This window comes from Capsicum annuum, chromosome 12 (genome assembly GCF_002878395.1).
Source record: "Capsicum annuum cultivar UCD-10X-F1 chromosome 12, UCD10Xv1.1, whole genome shotgun sequence".
Taxonomy (NCBI): domain Eukaryota; kingdom Viridiplantae; phylum Streptophyta; class Magnoliopsida; order Solanales; family Solanaceae; genus Capsicum; species Capsicum annuum.
In genome coordinates, this window is record NC_061122.1 from 179,093,311 (window position 1) to 179,109,429 (window position 16,119).

The 16,119-nt window shown below is 37.4% G+C and overlaps 1 protein-coding gene across 1 annotated transcript; it reads left to right on the plus strand.

Annotated features, from left to right (window-relative positions):
- The first annotated feature begins 1,065 nt into the window (after positions 1-1,065).
- On the plus strand, positions 1,066-15,918 carry LOC107851000 (protein FRIGIDA). The gene is made up of 3 exons (XM_016695878.2): positions 1,066-1,795; positions 14,692-14,867; positions 14,962-15,918. The coding sequence occupies exons 1-3, from the start codon at positions 1,162-1,164 to the stop codon at positions 15,799-15,801; spliced, it is 1,650 nt and encodes a 549-aa protein (XP_016551364.1). The 5' UTR covers positions 1,066-1,161; the 3' UTR covers positions 15,802-15,918.
- Positions 15,919-16,119: the final 201 nt, after the last annotated feature.

Sequence of the window (16,119 nt, forward strand, 5' to 3'; positions counted from 1 at the left end):
ATTCGTGACAAAGCGTAAAAAATGTGACAAGCCGTCAAAAATGTTGTCACACAGAAGTTGGTTTCTGCCTAAGGCTGACGACTATTTTGACAAGGCGTCACAAATGTGACAGGCCGTCAAAATTATCGTCACACAATTGCCAGCCCAACATGCTGGAGTAAAATGGGCATAACTCCTTGTGCTTTATTATTCATGTATATGATTCTGCAGTTGTTATTTATTTCAAGCTCAAGGTGAGTCATTTACACTTAGCATGCATCATTTGAAAGTATATATGTATATCCAGTTATTGCTTATTTACGCATTCACCTCCACATACTTAGTACATTCTAGAAGTACTAACCCACATAAATGTCTATGTGCTACATTATCTTATAACGTAGGTTCTGGTGCTTATTTTTAGCAGCACGATTGACTATGGGCATCATCACCTGTATGCTGACTTTTAGTGAGTCCTCAGAGTTCAAGGACCTAGTTTCTCAGTTATCTGTTCGTTGTTTGAAGTGTTTTAATTATGTGATTTTTTGTTATGTTCGGGTCAGCTGGGGTCTATCCCAGTGGCTCTCTAGTCATCAGTAGAGGCTTGTCAGACTATTTAAGTTCAAAGAGTGATTTGAAGTTCCCAAGTTAAAAGACTTTTATTAAGATATGTCATTGTTTACCTTCAAGTTTCTATTTATGTTAGTTCACTTTTCGTGTGAGTTGCAAGCTTAGTAGGTATCATGGGTTAGCTTAGGTCTATTCGAAGTCTTAAGCACTTTATGACGTCCAGGGGTACTTCCGAGGTGTTACACGTTTCCTGTTATACAATGTTTTACAATTGAATCAAAGTATAAATTAAAAAACTTGTGAGTTATTATCAAACTTTCAACTTTCTTAATCCATAATAAAGTAATTGTAATATACACTCAATTATTAAAATTTAAATCAGCTATATATCATTTTAAAACTCTTTTTATCACTTTTAAATCACAAGCCAACTAACTGCAATAGCAATAGAGGTAAAGTTTAAACTTTGTGAGTGCACAAAATTTAAATTATAAAAATTTCTTATGGCTAAGGTATAGTGTAGCATATAAATAAGGATGGAATAAAGAGCATTGGGAAAACTATTGGCTTTTTTTTATTTTGATCTTCCTCGAAATTAATTCACTTTCTCCAATGGAGAAACTGCCTGGCTCTATCGCGTCCCAGACCTCCACCGCCACCACGCCTCAGCCACAGACGACTGATACCACCCCTTCACCACCGCCACCATCGCCAGACTCAAAATATCCGGATTCGCAGCTCGAAACCCTATGCAAGACGATGTGCGGCAAGGGACTTCGAAGTTACATAGTATCGCAACTCCCTCAGAAAAACAAACTGCGCGAAGAACTCCCAAAGGCTTTGAAACTTGCATCCAATGCAGCAAAGCTTGTACTTAGCTGTATAGGTGACTTCTTTGCCAAAAGGGGCAAAGCTTTTGATAAGGATGCCCAGATGATTTCGATGAAGGAAGCATCTGCATTGGTTTTGGAGTGTTTATTGTTGATGGGATTCGATGAAATTGATGAAGGTGTGAAGGAAGAAGCTGCACAAGCAGCGGTGATATGGAGAAGAAGGTTGGTTGATGAACGAGGCATAAGAAAAGCTAGTGCAATGGATGCGCGGGGATTACTATTGCTTATTGGGTGTTTTGGGATTCCTCAAGTGTTTTATAGTGAGGATGTTAGAGATTTGATTCAGGTGAGTAATATCAGGGAGATTTCTAATGCACTCAGGAGATCAAATGTGCTTATTGAAAAGATTCCAGGTTTTTTATCTTTCTTCAAGCTACATTTTCATTTCATTGTTCTGCAGTTCATTTGTTTTAAATAATATCCATCACATCCATGCTAGCCTTGAATTAGTCAAGGTGCACGAAAGCTTGCTTGGACGCCAGGGTTATAAAAAATAATAACAATATTAATATACGTGACAAGCTAGATGCATCCGTCCATGTATGCGGGAATATGATGATTGAATATAGTAAAACGGGGCAAGGTAGACTTAATACCACGTGGATAGAAGTTGTCTGATGATAATGGAAGTATCTTAGAACCAATGCAGATTTAGCTAAACATATAACACAGAAGAGATAAAAACATAACATGATGGAACCAACTAGTTGGAATTAAGCTGGTTGATGTGTAGATATAAGCATGTGATCTGGGGAATTCTTAGTTTTGGATATTATTTAGTATTGGAATGAAATATACTGGAATATAACAAAGTGGACATACAAGATTTATATGGCCGAGTTGAATTGATTTGGGATGAGCAGCAATTGATTGAATGAACATGACTGGCCTTTGAAATAATCATTCTTTCAATTAGTGAGCCGAGCTTTTGCATACATTAGTGTAATCCCACAAATGGGGATATAAACGGCAAAAATAGAACAGAGTGTCCTCGTTGAACTGCAGAAAGACCTGACATGAAAAGAGAACTTGTGATGTAAGAAATGTGTCTTGGGACAACAAGAATGATGGATTTCTTAGGTAAAAGATTTACTTTTTACGATAACATACCGTGTGTAATCCCACAAATGGGGTATGGGGAGAGTGGTGTGTACACAAACCTTACCCCTACCCTGTGAGGGTAGAGAGGCTGTTTCCGAAGGATTCCTGGTTCTAGAAAAGCATAACAAATTGAAGCAAAGGAAAAACACGTAATAATACAGTAGTAAGGGGCCACGCTTACCACTCTCCAAACTATTCATAATTTTATTTTTTTACTCTTGCAATAAAGGGTAATAATTCACATCAAGTTACTTACCTAATAGGATCAAAGAATATTCCAATGTAATACACAATTAAGGATAAGAAAGCATCGAAATACTGAAAGGTGATGGAGTACTGCTATCTGAAGTGTCGAAACAGAATCACCTGTCTGCATCACCAAATGATGTCTTCCTCCATTTCTTTCCTACCCTGTTTCTTTAAAAGTTCTTTTACACGGATAGAGAGGAAGGGCGGAGGAATAGAAGAAGGGGAAATAAACCCCAAAGATGTAAGATGACTTTCTCTATTTAAAGCTATCATACATGGAAACAACCTTTAGAGATGAATCACAATGGAAAATGATAGTTAATGAACTATTCCTTTTTTGATGGATTCGTTAATGAACTTCTCTTGTCAATTTTTGACAACCTGGCAACTAATATCAAGTATATCATGTATCCGGACGCTTTGAAGAGTTTTATGAAGAGAAGATCAGTTGCAGAGATACTGTCTTGAAGAAGACTCCCTCAGTTTTTTTTCCCAAAAAGAGGAAACTAAAACACTATTGTGGTTCAAGTACATCTTTCAAAACCCAACTTCAATGACTATTTCTTCACATAAATCAGCAATTAATACTTTGTTAGCATTTCCCTGTAATGCATTGCTTGGATTATAGAATATGATTCCAGATTAGCACATAGAAGATTATCTCCAGGAGCAGAAGACTTTGCTCGCTATGTTTGAATGTGTGGGCTTCTCTTTTGTAAGCTTAACATGCGATAGTTCTTGGATACTGGAGCATGTGTCAGCATCGAAAGATAACTGTGTTGCTACAAGGTAAAACAATCCAAATAGACCTGATAAAAATATTCTTATAAACCTAGCCATCATGATTTTCAAAGGACACATTGCACCAGACGCCTGCAGGCACCCTGCAGGATTTTCACCAGCAATATGGGGAAAAACTTCTAGATCTTTTTATCCTAGAGCACTTTTTCAGAAACCAACTCATGAGACTTGCATATACTTTTTCAATCACTCCTTTGTTAAATTTATGTTCTCTCACACGCTGACACACACACTTCAAGAGTTCAAATTAATTGCTCCCTATATTATACTGTAACGAGGAACCAAATCGTCTTGTCCATCATTAATTACAACCACAACATAGTGCCCAAGGATAGGAGAGGAAACAAACACTACAACAGACCGCGATCAAGATTGCAATGAATCTGGAAATCTGTCCCTAAGCAGCAGCTAAATCCAAATTTCTCCAATTACTGTAATCTACTAACGAGTCAGAAGTGAGAATATCAGGACACCTTTAAGAATTTTATGAAAAGAAGATCAATAGATACTATCCCGAAGAAGACTATTTCAGGGATTTTATCCTAAAAAGTGGAACCAAAAAAATATATATATTCTCCTTCAAGTATATCCTTCAGAAGCTAATCATGTGTTTATAGAAAAAATTAACTGGTTGGTCATAAGAGTGCTGAGTTTAATCCTTGTTAGCTATCACACAACACAACAACAACAATATACCAAGTGTAGTTCCACAAAGTGGGGTCGGGGAGGCTAGAGTGTACGCAGACCATACCTCTACTCCAGAGGTGATGTGGAGAGGTTGTTTGCGAAAGACTCCCGTCTCCAAGCAAGAATAGGCTAGAGAATGATGTAATGGAATCACATGAGACAATAGATAGTTACAAAAACAATAGATAGTTGTAGACAATATTACAACAAAATAATACAACAACCGACCTACACAAAACAACATATATTAACATAAATCGAAGAACAAGGAACTACCAGAGTAGTCTTATGACTACTACTAGTAAGGGCATCAAAACAATGCACTCGTGTCGACTAGTATGGACACATTCCTGCCTACTAACCTTCTACCCTAATTCGTGTCCTCCACATCTTTCTGTGTAAGGTCATGTCCTTGGTAAGCTGTAATTGGGCCATTTTCTTTCTAATCACCTCTCCCCAATACTTACTTTCTCTGCCTTTACCTTTCTTGAATCCATCCATAGCCAACCACACACCTCCGTACTGCGGCATCCATGCATGTTCACATCACATGCTTGAACCATCTCAATCTCGCTTCTCGCTTCTCGCATCTTGTCTTCCATCATAGTGACTCCCACCCTATCTCGGATCACCTCATTTCTAATCTTATCTTCCCTAGTATATTCACACATCCATTGCAACATCCTCATCTCGCAACTTTCATCTTCTAATTGTGTGGTTCTTGATAGGCCAACAATCTGGTCCATACAACGTAGCTGGTATAACCACCATTCTATAAAACTTCCCTTAAGTTCAAGTGGCACCTTATCACATAAGACTTTAGATGCGAGCCTTCATTTCATCGATCCTACATTAATGTGGTGAGTGACATCCTCGTCAATATCTCCACTTTTTTGAATAATGGACCCAAGATACTTGAAACTACCTCTCTTTTGGATGACCTGTGTATCAAGCCTCACTTCTGCATCAGCCTCATGTGCCACATCACCAAATTTGCACTCTAAGTAATCAGTCTTGGTCCTGCTCAACCTAAAGCTTTTCGACTCTAGGGTTTGTCTCCAAACCTCCAACTTAGTGTTAACTCCATCACGAGTCTCGTTAATTAAAACTACATCATCCGTAAATAACATACACCATGACACCTCACCTTGAATATGCTGCTTCAATACATCCATAACCAAGGCAAATAAAAATGGGCTAAGGGTTGATCTTGGTGCAACCCCATCAACACAAGAAAGTGCTATGAGTGGCCTCCCTTTGACTGTCCTCGGGTCTTGGCTCCATCATACATGCCCTTAATCGATCTGGTGTATGCCATAGGTATACCTCTAGCCTTTAAGAACCTCTATAGAACATCCCTGGGACTTTGTTGTAAGCTTTTTCTAGGTCGATGAACACTATGTGAAGTCTTTATTTTCCCATAATGCTTTGCCAATCTGCTCACGAGATGAACGTCTTCTGTAGTCGAGTATCCTAACATAAACTCGAACTAGTTTTCAAAAACTGTAACGAACCTTCTCACCCTCATCTCTCCCACTCTCCCCCACACCGTCTTAGTGTGACTTAGCAGCTTGATACCCTTACAGTTGTTTCAATTCTCAATGTCATCCTTGTTCTTGTACGATGGAATCATCGCACTCCATCTCCATACTCTGAGCATCTTCGTCATCTTCAAAACAACATTAAACAACTCAGTCAACCACTCTATATGTGCCCCGCCTATCCTCTTCCAAAAGTCCACTGGAATCCTGTCTGGCCCAGTCGCTCTACCCCTCCACATCTTACAAATATCACTCTTAACCTCCTCAACTTTATACGCCTATAATACCCATAATCGGTATGCCTCTCTGAGTGCTCTAGATCCCCAGCACCATGCCTTATCTCCCGCTTTTCATTAAAAATTTATGGAAGTATGACTGCCATCCCTTTCTTATGAGTACCTCCTCCACCAATACTGTATCGACCTCATCCTTGATGCACTTCACTTGGTCAAGGTCACAGACCCTCTTCTCTCTTGCCTCGACTAGCGTGTATAACTTATTATTCCCACCTTTGTTCTCTAATTCTATGTACAAATGCTCAAAGGCTATTGTTTTTGTCGATGTAACGACTAACTTTGCGTCCTTCCAAGCCATCATATACGTATACTTCTCCCTATTCGTTCGGTTCTCCTCCCTATCCTTACTCTCCACCAACTTCACATAGGCCACTTTATTTGTCTCCAACTTCCCTTTTACTTCTCCATTCCACCACCAGTCCCTTCTATGCCTCCCCGATTGGCCTCTCCTGACACCCAACACTTCTCGAGCCGTCTCCTAATGTAACTGGCAGTATTATCCCACTTACTATCTACATCCCCACTACTCTCCGAGCTCCCATAGCTACCAACTTCTCCCCTATCTCCGGGGCACTAGCCATGGTCAAGCTACCTTATTTGATCCTTGGCTGGTCATACACAATCCTCTTCTTCCTTGGCTTCTTGATCTCCAAATCTATCACCAAGAACTTATGTTTGGTCAAAAGACTCTCTTTGGAAGCCCTCTATCACCCTTTCTAAGGAGCAAAAAGTCTATTGGAGTCTTGACCACCGAACTACGGAAGGTAACCAAGTGTTCCTCCTTTGGGAAACTTGACTTGGCTACCCACAACCCAAAGGCTCTTGCAAAATCCAAGAGTGAGACTCCTTCGTTCCTTCCTCCGAAACCAAAACCTCCATGCACATTGTTATACCCCCCGGGGCTGGCCCAATGTGCCCATTGTGATCTCCTCCTATGAAAAGCTTCTCAGTGATTGGTGTATCTTTCACTGCCACATCTAAAACCTCCCAAAAGTTCTTATTCTCCTCCCTGTCCAAGCCAACATGTGATGGGTATGCACTAATATTGTTCAAAGTAGACCCTCCAATGACATAACTTGATCGTCATCATTCTATCATTGACCCTCCTAATCACTACGACTTGCTCCCTAAGCGCTTCATCTACCAAAATTACTACTTCAGTCCTATTCCTCACACGTAATAAAATTTGTGATGGTAAATTTTAGTCTTGGACATTATTATTATACCTTGCCGACTATGTTGTTGCTGAAGTTCCAGTCTGGGGATTACAGAAAAATCCATAGTCTTCAAAGTAGTCTGACTAGGGAAATTTCTTATGGATGTTAGAATTTTTACTTCCATGGATTCATTAAAGATTGAAGCACATGGTGGATGAGTAGTGTGAGTTGTTTCTTAAGTTCTAGCAGTTTCTGTAAGGCACCGCAGCATAGCTGTTCACTTTGTCCTCGACATCCATTCTCTTTCTTTCTTTTTCCTTGAGCTGTAGGGTAGTTTCTATCTTCTTTTCTAGCGGTAAGATCACTCTATTTTCATTTTTATATATATTATTAAATGCAAAGTCTCCTATTGAAGTTATATTTGTTGCCATTATAAAATATCTACCTTCTGTTAGACCCTAAAGATTTTGGTATTGAGTTTTTAGTTTAGTAAGTAAAATGTTTTATTCATAACCACTAAATGGGTGATATATCTGTGTATTGGATGTTGTAAGGAACTTAAGAAACAGACTATGAACACTCAAAAAGGTTGATGGACCTGGGAACCCCATATTTCCAATAATACGGACTAGTTCCTAGCAAGACTGCCTTTTATTTTGAACTTAGCTAGTTACCTCGCTTCTCATGGCATAACTTTAGCTTTACAAATAGCTAATATAAAGAACAATCTCTTGCACTTGCTTTAACTGGTATATTGGAACTTCTACAAAAAGTTTTCAGCCTTTATCCTGATATATATTGGGTTTTTAAGCATTACAAAGAAAGAAATTATCAGCTCCCAGGAAGGCAAAAAAAGCTATCAACATAGATCTATGGGGCTGATAAATTCTAGGAAAGAATCAACTGTAATTGCAGAGGAGTGATTGACCCAACTAAAAGGCTAATCAAACATCTAGCCTTTAATGAAGGGATCGGTGTTGGGATGCCATCGAAACACCTTTACCTCTCTATCCATAACCACCACAAGATTCAAACAGGAGCCAAAGATTTTATCTTTTTAATCCTTCCCAACTTCCCAGGAGCTCCAACATGCAAAAGCCTCTCTCGGAGAGTCTGGCATGACCCAAGTCGGTCCAAAAAGAGGAAAGAACATGTTTCAAAGGTCTGTGGCAGAAGTGCAATGAAGAAATAGATGATTGATAGATCTGAGTTGCACAAGCACATGTAACATCTGTTGGCTAAATAGAACTTCCACCTCATAAGATTATCCTGAGTTAAGCAAGAACCTTTAAGATTGATTCTGTTATATGTTGTTGCTTGTCTCAATGTCTTCAAAAGCATTTTTGCCTTTTATTCATAATGCCCCCAGAGAGACGCTAAGAGCATCTTTCCCTGTCTGTTTTTGTGTTTTTTTGATCCATGAAATTGATGTTTATTTGATTTCATCTACTTTCTAGCCTTGTCACTCTAATTAGTTGCATCTAGTCACCAACCTAAACACCGATGTCCTTTAATATTTTAATTAAGGGGGAGTTCAGGTCAGCTTACACACCCTGACTAATTCACTGAGTAGCTGCCACCTCTAACCAACACATGTATCTGGTAACTCTAGTTACCAAGGATTAGACAGATGAAATGAAATTACTTAGCTTGTTTGGCTTTTTCGGGATTGAATCTTAGTCTCTTGTGGTTCATTCTATTCTCCTTTATTGTTAGGCCACACCCTTGAGTAAACCAAAGCTGTAAAATCTTCATCTTTCACCAACAAATTCTTGAAACATCAATCGTCCAATTATGGTACTTTATGGCCAACTTTGTGAAGCGTATCAGCTTCCATGTGCCACAAAATCCTACCAAATCCCAAGGAAAATTAAACAATGGCAATATTTGAATAAGAACAATTCTATGATTTTCCATTTAAATTTTTCTAGGAGAATCTTTTTGAAAATGTAAATGTGTTAAGAAACTGTGCTAAACTTTTTACTCAATTGTATATGACAAGGTTGCACATGCATATTATTTGTTAAAAAACTGCTCAAGCAATATCTGTACAATCTTGGGGAGTTATTGGAAATGTCATGCTTCTACTATCTTTTGCCGGATCGTGCTGTGCACTGTTCCAGTGTTCTAGTTCAGATTTTAGTTGTCGACTAAATGGCAGTAGGTTGTAATATTCATTCCTTTGTTCTAGTTCAGATTTTAGTTGTCGACTAAATGGCAGTAGGTTGTAATATTCATTCCTTTGTTCTACCTACAACTGAAGATACTGCTGAAGAATCTTCTGCTGCTTTTGTTTTTATTGCTCTCAGTTGTCATTACCCCACCTCAACAGTTGAGCTCTCCAATTTTCTATCTTTAGAAGTTGGGGCGGGTGAGTTTGTTGCTTCCAATGAAGGTGGTGGGATATGTTTGGCTGTGGAGATGGCTAAATTGACTCAGTGGTTTCTTCATTTCTTTATTTGTTTTGGTGGGACAATCAAACGCCAGTCAATTAAGTAATTTTAAAGTAGATGATTTCAGTGGGTTAGAGAGGCTTTTATTGGGAAAAAAGAGGCTTTTATACTGTTTGGGACGGCACTATTGCATTAGTTGCTGACTGTTCCAACTAAGTTCCTATATCTGGAGAAGAAGTTTTTAAGGTGATAATGCTAGAAACCCACGAGAAATTTATATTTGGAGGAAACTTTCAGCACCTTTATTCTGGATGTGGTACGTAAACCTTTCAAAAGGCATCAAAATTATCTGGGTATGGGCTCAGTCAAGGGCAGTAAAAACCACTTGGCATAACTCTTCTGGTATCTTTGTACTTCCCTTTCCTTTTTTTCCTCCCTTGCTGTGAGGCTGCATCCCTTCCATCTTCTTTCCTTGCCATTGGTGCTACAGTTTTCTATATCTTGATATTCCATGCAAAATCTCATAAGCTGTCGCTGTGTGGCCTTTCATTTCCTGTTATTCTACCTGAGTTTGGTTCTCTAATTTCCACTTCCCATTTCGTTTTCTTCCCTTTCTGTGGTATTACCATTTTCTATACCTCGATATTCCATGGGAAAGCTATTCAGTGGTTGTAGTGTGATCTTCATTTCCTGTTGTTATACTTGTGTTTTTTTCCTTCTGTATTCTGGGTAGGTATGCTGTTATGCCTTCTTAATTCAGAGGAGTCAATGAGCCTTTAGGAATTTTCACCATGTTATTTTGGATACTGGGTTTGTGCTTTTATATGTGGAGTGTGAGGTTGTTAAATAAGGGGAGATGGGGGCTTATAATGTTATTAAATAAGGTAGAAGGGTGGGCCCATTATCCACCAAGTTTCGAACTGTGCCTCAATAGCCCTTGGAGATTTTTCAGTCATAAAAAAAATGATACTATAATATGTTAATATTTGAAATGTTCGGGGTGTTTTGCTTCTGCCAACTTAGTGATGATGAATAGTGAAACAGACTTTAAACTATGTTAACTCTTGCAAATTTGGAATAAACAGAAGCAATGGTGTAGAATTGAGTTGATAAAAAAGAGTTGGTGATAGTTGCAGATCAACAGAATTAAGGGTTATTCTGGAAATTCTTGTCGCCAAGGTAAGATATTTTAGTGTAGATAGCAGTCATCGGGAAAGAGAAATCTATATATTTCCTTTCTAACGTTGCTGGAGGAAATCTGGGGACGAGATTCAGTAAAACGATTAGCTTATATCTTTTGTAAGTAATAACATGATATCTTTCTGATTAATAAAAGAGAAAATTATAAGTGGGAAATTTGCTGTTTCTTCCTATTTACTTTGGGCCTGTTTGGAAAGCCTCCCTGGTAATTGGATTTGGTGTATTTGGGTGTAATTACACTGTCTGACATGTTTGGTTGGTCAGGTAATTACTTGGTTGGCGGGTAATTGAGTGTAATTGGCAGGGGTAATTACACTCTCCAATTTGGGGGCTGTGAATTTCTGGTAATTACATGGTGTAATTACAAGTTGATTACTTTCTAATTTCTTCTTTTTATTTCTGTTTTTATTTTTTCTGTTTTAATTTAGTTTTAATTTATATTATTTTTATTTTTATTATTCTAATATTTTTTAAAATAATATATTTTCAATAATATTTATATTTCATTTCCTTGAAAGGGAGCCTTGGAGTAACTGGTAAAGTTGCTGCCATGTGACCAGGAGGTCACGGGTTCAAGCCTTAGAAACAGCCTCTGGCAGAAATGCAAGGTAAGGCTGCGTACGATACACCCTTGTGGTGGGCTCCTTCTCCGAACACCTCGCATAGTGGTAGCTTTAGTGCACCGGGCTGCCTTTTTTTTTTTTTTTTTATATATATATATATATTTCATTTCCTAACCTTTTATTCGTGTGATTCCATACAATTTTTCATATTATCTATTTTTTATTTATTTTCTATTTATTTTTTTCATTTAGCATATTTAGTTACTATTCTATTTTTTAAATTAAGTTGAATTCATTGTTAAATAAGATTGTAGACTTAAGTTTTCCTTTTCTTTTGAATCATATTTATGTATACTGTTGAAATTTGACATAAGAGTATTATTTATTTATTTTTTTAAATTTTGAACTTATGTGATATTTTCACTTCCAATTTATTTATTTTGCTAGTATTGACTTGATATTTTACATTGCAAGCTATTCATATTTTAGCTATGGAAGGTCATCTTTTTATCAAATGTTTTAGCTATTTTATGACATTATATTTATAATATTAATCTTTTTTGTCAAACGTGCATTTCTTGACGTTCAGAAAAATCATGTACTTTTAAGTTTTTATGATTAATTTAATTAAAATATACTAGTTTGAAAAATATAAATCAATTATTTTTTTTACTAGAACATATGTTTATTATTTATTATATTTGAAAGACCATATATACAACAACAATAACAGCAAACCAGTGTATTCCCACAAAGTTGGGTCTAGATTTGAAAGACTATATATGTCTAACATATATGTCATTTATGAAGGCCTTTATATGTCTAACATAATTTTTTTGTTTTTGATAGTTAAAACTTTTATTTTAAAAATTTAGGGGTCGTTTGGTAGAATGTATAAGAATAGTGCAGGTTATAGTATATTAGTAATACTTGTATTAGTAATACTTGCATTAGTAATGTTGGTATTAGTTATATCAACATAAATTTTTATACTTTGTTTGGTTTGATGTATTACAGCTCACCGAGGACATGACCCTAGATAGGAAGGTCTGAAGGACGCGAATTAGGGCAGAGGACTAGGGCCAGTGTGGGTCGCTAGTGTAGGGAATTACTTGGTGGGGGTTTTATTCCTGTTATGATTCCGTGTTCCGTGTTCCATGTTTTATTACGAATCTGTGTGCTTTCCTCTGTTTTATATTATTTATGGGTGCCGTATTTATGTTATGTAATCTGCTTCTGTGCTTTACTATGTGTTTGTGTGGTATCTCGTGCCTTGAGCCGGGGGTCTATCGGAAACAGCCTTTCTACTTCTTTAGAGGTAGAGGTATGGACTGCGTACATCTTACCCCCCAGACCCCACTAGGTGGGAATACACTGGGTTTGTTGTTGTTGTTGTTGTTGTTGTTTGGTTTGATGTATTAGAAATAAATGTAAAAATATATAGGAAGGTCTGAAGGACGCGAATTAGGGCAGAGGACTAGGGCCAGTGTGGGTCGCTAGTGTAGGGAATTACTTGGTGGGGGTTTTATTCCTGTTATGATTCCGTGTTCCGTGTTCCATGTTTTATTACGAATCTATGTGCTTTCCTCTGTTTTATATTATTTATGGGTGCCGTATTTATGTTATGTAATCTGCTTCTGTGCTTTACTATGTGTTTGTGTGGTATCTCGTGCCTTGAGCCGGGGGTCTATCGGAAACAGCCTTTCTACTTCTTTAGAGGTAGAGGTATGGACTGCGTACATCTTACCCCCCAGACCCCACTAGGTGGAAATACACTGGGTTTGTTGTTGTTGTTGTTGTTGTTTGGTTTGATGTATTAGAAATAAATGTAAAAATATATTTTTTATAAAATAATATTTATTTACAAAATACCCTCCAAACTAAAAACATAAAAACCCAAACCTTTCTTCTTCAAACAAATCCAAAACATAAAAACCCAAACCCTTTTCCCCCAAATTTAAACCTTCAAAATAAAAAAATTCTATTTCATATCCATGCCCCAATTACAGAACTATGGACTTGGCGTACTTCAAAGAAGAAATGAGTCCACAATTATTCATGAAACAAGTCACCTCGGTTTTATTATAGAACGAAAGTATGAATTACGTACAAACCGAAATCTTTGTTGTTTTTGGTTTGTTTTCAAATGAAGAAAAGCTCTTGTTTTTTTCTTGACTTGGAATATCGATTTTGAATTTTTTTCTTTGTTGAAAGATGCAAAATAGGCAAAGAACCATGGAAAAAAAAGACTTGGGGGAAATGTTTTAGTAGGGCTTTGAGGGGTAAATTTGTCATTTACTAATTAATACATGTGTTGAAATACTTGGTATTACTAATACATAGAAAATGGTGAGTATTAATAACGCACACCTTAATACACAATAGTGTGTATAACTAATGTAAGTAATTAGTTATACATAGTCTAAAAAATGATACCAAACATGGTATTACTAATACGCAAAGAATAATACATGTTTTATATTTTTAATACACTCTACCAAACGACCCCTTAATGTAACAATGCAATTACACTTGTGCAACCAAACAACACACTTGTAATTCCACTGTAATTACATTGTGGCAAACAAACAGGTCATCTTAAGTACCAGGCTGTGTAATTGTTAGGCTGTGTAATTGTTAGGCTGGTAATTACTACCCTAGTAATTATACCAATTCCAGTTACCAGGTTACTTTCTAAACAAACCTTTGGAGCTGTTGGGATTAGGACTTTGTAAACTTCTATACTTCATTTTGCAATATGGTGGATGTTTCCCCTTTCTCCATATTTTTCAAATGAAGGTGGCGTTCAAGCCAAGTTTGTGGGAGACCTCGACTAATCCACCAAGTAGTTGCTGCTCCCCACCATCACAAGTATCAGATATACTCTGCCCACCAAGGCCTTAGAGGAGAGATGTAAATAAATCACATATTCATCTAGTGTTTTTTTGTCTCTATTGGAATTTGAACTGTAGTCTCCAGTAATTTCATCAGCTTCATTGACCATTTGACTATGTCCTTGGGTGCCCTATTCTTTCATTTCAATTGGGGGATTACTTTTGATTGGAAAAACCTGCAGGTCAAGTCCAAGAACGCGTAATCCCCTCCTATTTCTTTAGAAAACTAGTGTCTATTACTTCAACATTTTCAATATGCTGCCTTGGATACATGTTTTATTCTCCCCCTTGATACTTGGCCTGTATGGATAGAGGACCTGCTAAGTTATCTGCTTTCTTAACTTTGGTTTATGTAAATTTGCAACAGAAATAATAGACGGCATGGTGAAGCATAAGATGGAAGTTGATGCTGTAGATGTTGCTTTTACTTTTGGAGTTGAGGAAAAATGTAGCCCTTGTGAAATTTTGTCATCGTTTTTAGAAGAACTAAAAGAATCGCTGAAGCAAAAGAAATGGAAATCACATGGTTCACATGCTGTTGTGGTAATTCTTGAATATCATCTTGAGCATTCTCTCTCTCTCTCTCTCTCTCTCTCTCATATTCATCATTATAACTGTTTTTTGTCATTTTATACAGAATGAAGCAAACAAGAGGGAATTGTCTACTATGAAATCTGTCATTGAATGTTTGGAAGCCCATAACATTGATCCCACGAAGCTTATTCCACGATTCCGTATCAGCGACAGAATTATGAGCTTGGAGGAAAAAATTGCTAGGAATGATCGGAGAAGGGAGAAGATGGTGCAAAATCGGAAATTTGATGAAACTGGGTTTGCTAGAAGGTTTGAAGAGAGACAAGCAAAACGCATACGTATACTAGGTTCAGAGCATCAAAGAGCAGTTGATGAATTCAGTAAACAGAGACCCTTGCCAGCAGGTGGAACTGCTGGCCACATTTATGGTTATTCTGTATCACCATCAGTATTGCCTGGACCTGTTGCAGGTCCGATTCCTGATATTGTAACTAGCTCACTAGCAGCAAGTCGGAGAGGTATGACTATGGATGGAGTTAGTTCAGGCATAACAACAGGCACAAATAATAATCTACAAGCTGGCTCATATACTGGATTTCATGGGAGGATGCCAATTGAGGATGAAACTGGGCACATAAGAAGTTACAATCATCAGTTATATGGATGGCAAGGGAATGCATTCATGCATGAGAGGGCGGTCTCTCACAACTATGGATACAGGTCATCACCACCGTGGCAAGGCTCTATGGGGTTGCCAAACCCCGTTCCTGTTGGCCGTGGTAACCAGACTGCTGCTTCTTATCCTTATCAGCTGGCTAGTACTGTTCCACGAAGTGTGCCATATCAGCACAGTGGTTCTTATGCAGTAGGTGGTGTTCCCTCTATTGACCATCATTCATCCAACTTATACCCAGGGACATATTATCCCCAAGGCATGCAGTAACGTCTACTTTTTAGTTTCTCTAGTAGTAAATGCTTTGAAGTTGAAAACCTTTGTGGGTGTAAATTATACAGTTTAAATGTGGTATTAAGGGCATATGATTCATGTGTTGCTTGCCTAGTTCTTCTAAGTTCAATCCTGTTTAAAAATCTTTATGTTGTAGGTATATAAAAGTTAAACTTAATGTTAAATTCTTAATAGAAAAAAATGCTAATATGAAGAATCTTTGGAAAAAGCTTTTTATTTTTATGCAATAGTTAAAAGAAGTATTTTTAGTAATTTTAAAACCAATTTTATATTGGTCACACTAAACATGGGCAT